We start from the raw sequence: 13,094 nt of genomic DNA, 5'->3' as shown, positions 1-13,094 counted from the left end.
TTACATCATGATCATTTGCCATCACACTTTCTTGTGGAAGTATCGTGGTATTTTTGAGTCCTATAAAGCTCTCAAACCCAAACGACACCAGTTTGCAGGGACTAGATGAATAGGGTTTTTAAATATTTAACTTAGATACCCACATGTGTAAAAACTAGTGGGTAACAGAAATTTGAATACCTAGATAGAATTACTGATACCCTATGATTTTAAAATGCATGGGTAAAATACCCACAACACCAAAAGCTTATCTGGAGCTCTGTTTTGCCTATCAATTACTACTGTCAACCTCTCATTCTGGGGGGTATCTGGCAAGGTTGTCGGTGTTGAAGTGTATTGTAGACGTCACTCACAGAGTTGACACTTGATGTCGTCCTTCTTGGTGATGCGGTTGACCTTGACGAGCGGCGTCTGTCCGATGTTGTCCAGGATTGTCTCCATGATCTTGGGCTTCTCAACACTGAAACAATCAGCGATTCTTTTACACCGAAGTGGGGGATTTATTGAAAGATGTAAAATGGTTGGGAAAATTTATAAATGTTCAGCTCACAAATGATCAATTTTGAATGAGAATAAATAATATAGATATTTTGATTAATGTATCATGTGTAACAAGGAATGAAATAGTTGAGGGCTGGTCAAAATGTTCTACATCTGAACAACTTTCAACTATGGGCCATAACAAAGTGAACTGGTTAATGTAGTACATTGTTTGAGTAGTCCATTGCAAGTGTATCTGGTCTGTTGAGGCCACTGTATGGCGGCACTGTATGTCATCCTATTTATACAATGGAATACTTCATGAACTTGAAACGAGACACTGTATGGCATGTCATCCTATTTATACAACGGAATACTTCATGAACTTGAAACGAGACAATGTATGGCATGCCATGCTATTTATACAATGGAATACTTCATGAACTAAAGACAAGACACTGTATGGCATGCCATCCTATTTATACTTCATGAACTTGAGACGAGACACTGTATGGCATGTCATCCTATTTATACAACGGAATACTTCATGAACTAAAGACAAGACACTGTATGGCATGTCATCCTATTTATACAATGGAATACTTCACGAACTTAAAACGACACACTGTATGGCATGCCATCCTATTTATACAATGGAATACTTCATGAACTTGAAACAAGACACTGTATGGCATGTCATCCTATTCATACAATGGAATACTTCATGAACTAAAGACAAGACACTGTATGGCATGTCATCCTATTTATACAATGGAATACTTCACAAACTTGAAACAAGACACTGTATGGCATGCCATCCTATTTATACAATGGAATACTTCATGAACTTGAAACAAGACACTGTATGGCATGTCATCCTATTTATACAATGGAATACTTCATGAACTAAAGACAAGACAATGTATGGCATGTCATCCTATTTATACAATGGAATACTTCACAAACTTGAAACGAGACACTGTATGGCATGCCGTCCTATTTATACAATGGAATACTTCATGAACTTGAAACGAGACACTGTATGGCATGCCATCCTATTTATACAATGGAATACTTAATGAACTTGAAACGAGACACTGTATGGCATGTCATCCTATTTATACAATGGAATACTTCATGAACTTGCCACAAGACACTGTATGGCATGTCATCCTATTTATACAATGGAATACTTCATGAACTTGAAACGAGACACTGTATGGCATGCCATCCTATTTATACCATGGAATACTTCACAAACTTGAAACGAGACACTGTATGGCATGTCATCCTATTTATACAATGGAATACTTCATGAACTTGAAACAAGACACTGTATGGCGGCACTGTATGGCAAGTCATCCTATTTATACAATGGAATACTTCATGAACTTGAAACGAGACACTGTATAGCATGTCATCCTATTTATACAATGGAATACTTCATGAACTTGAAACGAGACACTGTATGGCATGTCATCCTATTTATACAATGGAATACTTCATGAACTTGAAACAAGATTCAGTATGGCGGCACTGTATGGCATGTCATCCTATCTATACAACGGAATACTTCATGAACTTGAAACGAGACAATGTATGGCATGTCATCCTATTTATACAATGGAATACTTCATGAACTTGAAACGAGACACTGTATGGCATGCCATCCTATTTATACAATGGAATACTTCATGAACTTGAAACGAGACACTGTATGGCATGCCATCCTATTTATACAATGGAATACTTCATGAACTTGAAACGAGACACTGTATGGCGGCACTGTATGGCATGTCATCCTATTTATACAACGGAATACTTCATGAACTTGAAACGAGACAATGTATGGCATGTCATCCTATTTATACAATGGAATACTTCATGAACTTGAAACGAGACAATGTATGGCATGTCATCCTATTTATACAATGGAATACTTCATGAACTTGAAACAAGACACTGTATGGCAAGTCATCCTATTTATACAATGGAATACTTCACAAACTTGAAACGAGACACTGTATGGCATGTCATCCTATTTATACAATGGAATACCTCACGAACTTGAAACAAGACACTGTATGGCGGCACTGTATGGCAAGTCATCCTATTTATACAATGGAATACTTAATGAACTTGAAACGAGACACTGTATGGCATGCCATCCTATTTATACAATGGAATACTTCACAAACTTGAAACGAGACACTGTATGGCATGTCATCCTATTTATACAATGGAATACTTCATGAACTTGAAACGAGACACTGTATGGCATGCCATCCTATTTATACCATGGAATACTTCACAAACTCGAAACGAGACACTGTATGGCATGTCATCCTATTTATACAATGGAATACTTCACGAACTTGAAACGAGACACTGTATGGCATGCCATCCTATTTATACCATGGAATACTTCACAAACTTGAAACGAGACACTGTATGGCATGTCATCCTATTTATACAATGGAATACTTCATGAACTTGAAACGAGACACTGTATGGCATGCCATCCTATTTATACCATGGAATACTTCACAAACTCTAAACGAGACACTGTATGGCATGCCATCCTATTTATACCATGGAATACTTCATGAACTTGAAACGAGACACTGTATGGCATGTCATCCTATTTATACAATGGAATACTTCATGAACTTGAAACAAGACACTGTATGGCGGCACTGTATGGCATGTCCTCCTATTTATACAACGGAATACTTCACAAACTTGAAACGAGACACTGTATGGCATGTCATCCTATTTATACAATGGAATACCTCACGAACTTGAAACAAGACACTGTATGGCGGCACTGTATGGCAAGTCATCCTATTTATACAATGGAATACTTAATGAACTTGAAACGAGACACTGTATGGCATGCCATCCTATTTATACAATGGAATACTTCACAAACTTGAAACGAGACACTGTATGGCATGTCATCCTATTTATACAATGGAATACTTCATGAACTTGAAACGAGACACTGTATGGCATGCCATCCTATTTATACCATGGAATACTTCACAAACTCGAAACGAGACACTGTATGGCATGTCATCCTATTTATACAATGGAATACTTCATGAACTTGAAACGAGACACTGTATGGCATGCCATCCTATTTATACCATGGAATACTTCACAAACTTGAAACGAGACACTGTATGGCATGTCATCCTATTTATACAATGGAATACTTCATGAACTTGAAACGAGACACTGTATGGCATGCCATCCTATTTATACCATGGAATACTTCACAAACTCTAAACGAGACACTGTATGGCATGCCATCCTATTTATACCATGGAATACTTCATGAACTTGAAACGAGACACTGTATGGCATGCCATCCTATTTATACAATGGAATACTTCATGAACTTGAAACAAGACACTGTATGGCGGCACTGTATGGCATGTCCTCCTATTTATACAACGCAATACTTCATGAACTTGAAACGAGACAATGTATGGCATGTCATCCTATTTATACAATGGAATACTTCATGAACTTGAAACGAGACAATGTATGGCATGTCATCCTATTTATACAATTGATTACTTCATGAACTTGAAACAAGACACTGTATGGCATGTCATCCTATTTATACAATGGAATACTTCACAAACTTGAAACGAGACACTGTATGGCATGTCATCCTATTTATACAATGGAATACTTCATGAACTTGAAACGAGACACTGTATGGCATGCCATCCTATTTATACAATGGAATACTTCACGAACTTGAAACAAGACACTGTATGGCGGCACTGTATGGCATGTCATCCTATTTATACAATGGAATACTTCATGAACTTGAAACAAGACACTGTATGGCATGCCATTCTATTTATACAATGGAATACTTAATGAACTTGAAACGAGACACTGTATGGCATGCCATCCTATTTATACAATGGAATACTTCACAAACTTGAAACGAGACACTGTATGGCATGCCATCCTATTTATACAATGGAATACTTCACAAACTTGAAACGAGACACTGTATGGCATGTCATCCTATTTATACAATGGAATACTTCATGAACTTGAAACGAGACACTGTATGGCATGCAATCCTATTTATACCATGGAATACTTCACAAACTCGAAACGAGACACTGTATGGCATGCCATCCTATTTATACCATGGAATACTTCACAAACTTGAAACGAGACACTGTATGGCACAGGGGTCCGGAAACCGTCATATGCGCCGGACATGTCCGATTGGGAATCTCAAATGTCCGGTTTAAAATATTGCTTACCAGACATTTAAATTATTGTCCAAAAAGTATTGTCTGGACATTCTTAAATTTTGACTGGGCATGATCAACAGTTAGGACTGAGCAATTTCTGTCTGCAGTTGTAACACAATGAAGATTATCTACACTGACAAGCTTTGTTTGTTTTGATTGCTGTAAATACATCGTACCTAGAATGATAGTCCAATCGGTCAATCACTGTAATAGGCAATAAACTGAGTTGACACTGATTAATCGAGGATTTATTACTGAAAACATCTTGTTAATTTGAGTAAAATGTGTTTACAACTGTACATAAATACCTTGCATCATCGATGTACCTCATTATCCTCACAAAGCTACGATACGTAACCTCAGACAAGAAGCGAAAGCGTGACGACAGCCAGTCGACCGATGCAGATCAGTCGAGCGGATCTGCCAAACCCTCAAAGTCTGAATGATCATTTTGTAAGTCGTGGCTAACGACTTTCACTTGGTTGACATACAACGAGGATTTGCAGATTTTATTGTTTTCAGTAGCTAGTCGTATATTGAATCTTGATTGACCGCCATTTTGCTTTCTGTGACGATCGATATCAAATTTTTTTATGGTCAATAATTAAGAACAGATGAAAAAGTATTCAAATAACTATTGCTATCAACGATAGTTTAGGATTTATGATTATATTATCTGTCTTGTTTTTAAATAATCTTTAGTTTAAAAAAAACAACTTTTCAAGTTCATGTGAGGATAATGGAATACTTCATGAACTAAAGACAAGACACTGTGTGGCATGTCATCCTATTTATGCAATGGAATACATTAGGAACTTGAAACAAGAGACTGTATGGCATGCTGTCCTATTTATACAATGGAATACTTCATGAACTTGAAACAAGACACTGTATGGCATGTCATCCTATTTATACAATGGAATACTTCACGAACTTGAAACAAGACACTGTATGGCATGTCATCCTATTTATACAATGGAATACTTCATGAATTTAAAACAAGACACTGTATGGCATGCCATCCTATCTATACAACGGAATACTTCATGAACTTGAAACGAGACACTGTATGGCATGCCATCCTATTTATACAATGGAATACTTCATGAACTTGAAACGAGACACTGTATGGCATGCCATCCTATTTATACAATGGAATACTTCACGAACTTGAAACAAGACACTGTATGGCATGTCATCCTATTTATACAATGGAATACTTCATGAATTTGAAACAAGACACTGTATGGCATGCCATCCTATTTATACAATGGAAAACTTCATGAACTGGAAACAAGACACTGTATGGCATGTCATCCTATTAATACAATGGAATACTTCATGAACTTGAAACAAGACACTGTATGGCATGCCATCCTATCTATACAACGGAATACTTCATGAACTTGAAAGAGACACTGTATGGCATGCCGTCCTATTTATACAACAGAATACTTCATGAACTTGAAACGAGACACTGTATGGCATGCCGTCCTATTTATACAATGGAATACTTCACAAACTTGAAACGAGACACTGTATGGCATGCCATCCTATTTATACAACGGAATACTTCATGAACTTGAAACGAGACACTGTATGGCATGCACTGGTGATAGTAAGTGAGTGAGTTGGGCTTATCGTCGCTTTTAACAGTATTCCAGTTATATCATGGCGTGTCAGCTTAATGTGAGAGGAAAACCCCAAGTGATGCATGGCTCAGACGTTTACCACTTCAGTGAAACCCACGGGCACGGGTATGGTGCTGACAAACCTAGAAACATAATCGGGGCGAACCAGGATTCGAACCCACAATCATAGATTTCTGGTGTGCCCAAGGGACGCAACTCTGCACAGCGAAACGCGGCACCCTAGACGACTGGGCCACCCGTGCCCCCCTGCAGTGGTGATATGAATGTCTGGTTTCAACTTATTCATCTTGAAAATTTTACAATTGGCTCACTGAGCCGATGTTGGCTTCTAAAATTAATAACTATCAATTGTTAAAGTAATTATTAAATGCAACACGTTTTTAAGGTTTTTTTTTTTTTTTGTATAAGTGTAAGTTATACAAATATACAAAATTGAATTGTAACAGCAAGCTATTTTCACAATCCGATGTGCCGTGAAAAGGTCGTTTGTTTACATTTGCATAGGGAAACATTAATTAAAGATTTCAGAGATGGCTAGGGATGAAACCAAGAGACAATTGCAGTAAATTTGGGTAAGAACGAATAACCGACTGGAAACATGGAATTATGGGTTATCTTTCCCGAGGAATTAATTAGGGATGGGTGTTGGATGTTTAAAGTGCATCCCAATATTTTATAATGCACAAGGCCGTATTGTCATACATATCGCAAAATATTGTATACCGTATACGATGTAATAAGCGCCCTGCTCTAATAAGCGCCCACGGCGACATTTGCTATGGTATTGGCTCGTGAACAATCCCAATTAGCACCCCTTCCGATTGATCAATGTACACAAGACTTATTTATTCGCGTATAACACGCACTCGTGTGTTATATGCACCCTAGATTATGGGCAATTAAATTCCTGAAAAACATATCTCTCGTACATAAACATTTCAGGCTGTCAGCATAAACCACAAAATGTATCTTTCAACTCTCGTTTTTTCACCAAGATAATATTCTAATAAGAGCCCCTGTTTCTAGACTAACATATAGTCTCTGAAATGAACATATCATACAGAAAATAAAAATCTAATAAAAAGGGAGCCCAGTGATTCTCTTCATACTGCAGTAATCTAGACTTGCCAAACATTATAGACTTGCATGGGCTGTAGTTGATATAAATGTATCAGGGTCTGTAAGACAGACTACCCTGTTTCTAATTTTGAGAGCGCCCTGGAATACAGTGATTCAAAATTTTGAATTCAGGAAATTGTCCATAAGTCCATAAATGGAACAAAACAAGATGCTGGAACAGCATAATGTTTACTCATTCAATAACTAGGCAAGGATGCACGCTCGAGGACAGTGTTGACTGCACTTTGGATTCACGAAACATTTCGAAGGTACCGTATTCAGGGCGCTCTCAAAATTAGTAATAGGGGGCTCTTATTAGAATATTATTTTGGTGAAAAAAACAGAGTTGAAAGATAAATTTCGTGGTTTATGCTGACAGCCTAAAATGTTTATGTACGACAGATATATTTTTCTTGAATTTAATTGCCCATAATAAAGGGTGCATTTAACACACGAGTGCGTATTGTACGCGAATAAATAAGTCTTGTGAACATTGATCAATCGGAAGGGTTGCCAATTGGGATTGTTCACTAGCCATTATATCAGCAAATACCGCCGTGGGCGCTTGTTAGCGGGGCGCTCATTGCGTCGAAAACGGTACATGTTTTTGGCAAGTGTATTACATTAAACACCCGATAAAAACTGTGATTTGAAATCACTGATATACGGGGCATTAAAACATGATATTGTTATGCATCGTGGAAAGAATGAACCTCAATTTACTGATATACCGGTAATACAGAGCTGCCTTAGAATTAATGTCATCTTGTAGCTTGACAGTCATTATCAGAGCAAGCCTCACCATTTGCGATGCATGTGAGGGGAATCTTTGCTTGAGCCATAGGTGCACTTGCTGGGCAAGTCTGGACGCCTCCAGCACCGGTATGGACTCGCTACTAGGCCGTTGTCTGTCATTGTAGCAGGATCCTGGAAGAAAACAATGTGTATATTAGTTATTAGTTAACTAAACAACTAAAACAAGAAAGGAGTTCAAGTATTAGCGCAATATGGGGCTGAGATAATACACAAAATCCTGAGGGGGCAAAATGTATCACAATAGTTAGGGCGTGATCTATATACTCAAAACAAGTTTGTTTTTTGTTGTTTTGTAGTTTAACGCCGCACTCAGCAATATTCCAGCTATATAACAGCAATCTGTAAGTCTAAACCAGACAATCCAGTGATCAATATCATGAGCATCTGTCCACCCAATGGCAAACACCGGTACACTAATCCGCCAGGTGGCGCGTCGGAATTTCCGTCCCGGAAGTGTTGCTAATGTAAACATGTCGCACTACAGCGGTTTGACAGTTGAGAAGCTGAAGACAGAGTTGCGATGCCGTGGAGCAACTACACGCGGGAAGAAGATCGATTTGATTGAAAGGTATGTAGTTGTACAAGAGACTTGCCAATACTGTGTCAGTTTGCTTTGAATCTTGGAACAGTCTTTGTTTCGTTCCACTACGACTCGAGATTAGCGTGGGAAATCCGAACTGAATGAAAATTGTTGTTATCGATAAACGATTAGGTTGGTTTGGTTTGTTGTTTAACGCCGCACTCAGCAATATTCCAGCAATATGACGGCGGTCTGTAAATAATCGAGTCTGGACGAGACAATCCAGTGATTGACATGATGAGCATTGATCCACGCATTTGGGATATGATGGCATGCATCAACCGAGGCAGCGAGTCTGACCACCCGCTACTGACAACTGCAAGTCTTAGGGCAGGGATTGAGTCCACATTAACTACATGGGTACCCGACACCCTATTAACTGACCCTGCCAAATCAAATATATAAAACTCAGAATGAATGAGAAGGAATACGTGCATTGTCCCTCAGAAAAGAAAAGCGACCATTAGTGAGTATGGTTAAAGCCGCTAGATTCCGGGGTAGAACAGGTCTTCAGCAACCCATGATTGCCGTAAAAGGTGACTATGCTTGTCGTAAAAGGCGACTAACGGGATAGGGTGGTCAGGCTCGCTGACTTGGTTGATGCATGTAATCGATCCCAATTGCTTGGATTGATGTTCATGATATTAATCACTGGATTGTCTGGCCGAGACTTGATTATTTACAGTACGCCATCATATAGCTGGAATATTGCTGAGTGCGGCGTTAAACAACAATCCAACCAACCGCTTTTCGCAATACTCCAGCAATATCACGGAGGGGGCCCAGAAATGGTCTTCATACATTGTTCGCATGTCAGGAATCGAACCTGGGTCTTCGGCGTGACGAGTGAACGCCTTAACCACTAGGCTACCCAACTGCCCTGGGACCATTGGTGACTAGTAGCGTAACCATGGAGTCACTGTGAAATTTTGTCATTGAAACAATATATCACGTGACTAACCACATGTCTGGGTAGTCCTGCGGGTAGCCGGGTCTTACTCAGTACCCACCAGACCCGAGTTAGCCATCGCAGCCCTAGTGTGTGTGTTTCAGTAGAGGTTGAAGTACTGATCTCTTTGCAAGCACACGACACAGTACACACGTCTTTCTAAACAAGGACACACATATAGCTCAGTTGGAGGCTGCAATCCTCTGTGCAGAGTTACGTCCCTTAGTTGTAGTAGGATCTGCTTAGTGATCGGTTGCAATACAAATACTGCCTTATTATTATCCTTGACAACTGGATGTCATAATTCTCTGTGCAGAGTTACGTCCCTTAGTTGTGGTAGGATCTGCTTAGTGATCAGTTGCAATACCAATAACGCCTGATTAGGAAACTATTGTGTATATACATTAAGTACATATATATAGATATTTGCCATCTGAATTAACTACAAACAAAAGAGTTAGAAAAGGTATTAAGCTACTAGGCTGTCATATGATATTGTGGGACGTGATATTACAAATGGTTTAGTATAGTTATATGTATATGAAATGATATGATGTGACATGACATGATGTGATATGATATGATAAGTGTTGTGGTGTGATATGATACATGAGGGGATATGATGCAATATGTTATGTGTATTATAGAAATTGTGTAAATACTGTTTTTTAGTGTACATATTATATGGCTTGCGGTCTTCCAGTGTTGAATAAATATTGATTGATTGATATGAAATAAATTGGCATGGAATGACATGGCATTATATGGTATGATATGATAAGATATGATGGGACAAGCTATGAAATTGCTAATGTGTTGTGTGATATGACATGTTGAAATGTGATATAATATAGGTGTGATATATGGTACGATGGTATGTATGGTATGTTATGATATGATAATGGTATATGAAATAATACTAAATAGTATGATCTTATAATAATGATACAATATGATATGATGTTATAGAATATGTTGTATGATATAACAAGTTGTGATATGGTAAATAGAAATTATGAAATTACAGGGTATGGCCTTGTACTGTATGTGTGAAATTATGCGACTGCGTTGAGATGCGAGGTGGAATGACGTGAGGTGATTTGGTGAGATATGTACATAAATGGTATAAAATTGTATATTCTTAAAATTGTACTATAGGCCTGTGGCCTCTTCAGTATGTGAAATAAAGATTGATAAACGCCTGATTATTATCCAGTATGTGTACACAAATGCATAGAATGGATGCAAAGAAAATATATATTGCATCCCACGAGAAGCACGATAATATTCATCCTACGATATTCTTGACAAAAAATATATATATAAAATCTAACAAAACAGTACACTATGTCATTTCATTACTTTACAGGGTGCAATTATGGAATCTATTCACCACCCAAGAGCATCATAAAAGGAAGGAACATATGAAGTTAATTACATATACAGGTACATAATACATATTTGTGTATCGTATACATACAATACATATATCTACAATCCTTAGGGTTAGTGAGGGCAGGTTATCAATAGGGCTGGGACGGGTAACTCGGGTACTTGGGTCGGGTGAGTACTGAGTAGGACCCGGGTAACCACAGGACCACTCGGACCCGTGGTTAGTCAAGTGATATATTATTTCATGGCAAAAAATCACTACAACTACATAATTACACAACAAATTTAAGTCTCTAATGTTCGCTTTTCTTCATGACTATGAACACATTCCTTACATATGTTTGAAACAAAGCTAAAACTTCAGTTAACTTCAGTGTATGCATGACCACATTGTTTTATACGTGTATCCAAATACATTTTGCCAGGCTAGTGTCAAACTATTCTCAATTTGACATTTTGTACCTATCTCTTGACACCAAAATTGGTTACCCAGGTAGGGTCGGGTCGAGTAATAGGGATTTGGGTACCCAGGTAGTAAATTTGGACTAGTCCCTGCCCAAGTTACCAAAAACTCTATCCTTACTCCCGGACCTTTGAAAGAAAAAAGTGGTGAACATATTCTATATAGGCTCCCTTCACATATATTATATTTCCTGTAATACCTCTTAAAAATAATTTTTGAGTCTCGAGAAAACTCAGGTTGTAAGTAAGACCACGGACTTGTATAACCGGTTATATAGGTCCGTGGTAAGACTTTGAGCCTATAGGTCTGTGTTTACATTCTAACAAATAATGTATTCAACGAGAGATCTGCATGCTCTAAATGCATCGATTTATATGCAGTGTTGGTACGTCTTTCATCTAAGATAACTTGTAAATAAGACACTGACAATATACACATATCATAATGTGGTTCCGGGAGAAATTAATTTTTACTCGTGTCAGTGTTGATCTAACTACCAGAAACTCAAAGTTGAATGTGTACTTGTTCTGTGACTAGACCGAACGATCTTGCGTTGCGTCATCTGTTTATCAACGAGTGCAGACGCCATGGAAGTCGAATGAAATATCAATTGACAATCAATGATTGTTAGTGAGAAAGGAAGGAATAAAATCATGTCATCGAATGACATCGATGTGTAACGCTTTCTTGGTTGATTCAGCTCAATCTACATGCGAGCAATACTCACTTGTCGGACTGTCGGGGTAACTTTCACCGTTAACAAGCAACGAGTAAAGGACGTGTCACTCTATGGTGGTTGAACAAAATAGCAAACATGGACACTCCTCCACAGAGGCGCTATCTGATTGGCTGACATGGATGATCCTATTTACAAAGGTAGGGGTGATAGGTCAAGGTCGCTTTGTAATCATCGCGACATCAGTAAATATTAACTTGTTTTGTGAATTATATGATGAATTCCGATGCCTAGGCTTTATTGGTTATGTAAACAAAGTTGCCAATCGGTGATAGAGTCACAGTGATGTATTTAAACCCGTAAGACGTACACTGTATGGGCCAGTCTATTACGAGTTCCGAACTAGCCGTCGCAACTGACTGACTGATTGATATATAGAGAATACTACACTCATTCTCGTTAGATACCATTTTTACGAAACGAGTGGACTTTCTATGGTATCTGACCGAGCGAAAGCGAGGTCAGATACCATAGAAAGTTCACGAGTTTCGTAAAAATTGTATCTAACGAGAATGAGTGTGGTATTTTATTTATTACCCACGTTAAATATATATTTAAGTGTAAATACATAACAACTTTCGTTCGTTGACAGACCAAATTGAAACCGGTTGCAAAATC

General features: G+C 38.1%; 1 protein-coding gene across 2 annotated transcripts in view; it reads right to left on the bottom strand.

Moving 5' to 3' along the window:
• Positions 1-12,562, bottom strand: part of LOC139458244 (cystathionine beta-synthase-like) — a 36,937-nt gene extending 24,375 nt beyond the window's left edge. For both annotated transcript variants that reach the window (XM_071239612.1, XM_071239613.1), the window contains exons 1-3: positions 12,468-12,562; positions 8,343-8,467; positions 354-460 (exon numbers count right to left, since the gene is read on the bottom strand). In XM_071239612.1, the coding sequence (XP_071095713.1) occupies positions 354-460; positions 8,343-8,455 (220 nt within the window). In that variant the 5' untranslated portion in view covers positions 8,456-8,467; positions 12,468-12,562. The remainder of the gene's footprint in view (positions 1-353; positions 461-8,342; positions 8,468-12,467) is intronic.
• Between the last annotated feature and the right edge of the window lie 532 nt (positions 12,563-13,094).

Source organism: Haliotis cracherodii, unplaced genomic scaffold (genome assembly GCF_022045235.1).
Source record: "Haliotis cracherodii isolate W230 unplaced genomic scaffold, xgHalCrac1.p SCAF_12, whole genome shotgun sequence".
In the NCBI taxonomy this organism is placed as follows: Eukaryota; Metazoa; Mollusca; class Gastropoda; order Lepetellida; family Haliotidae; genus Haliotis; species Haliotis cracherodii.
Note: the sequence above shows the minus strand (reverse complement) of the source record. Positions and strands in the feature narration are given on the sequence as shown.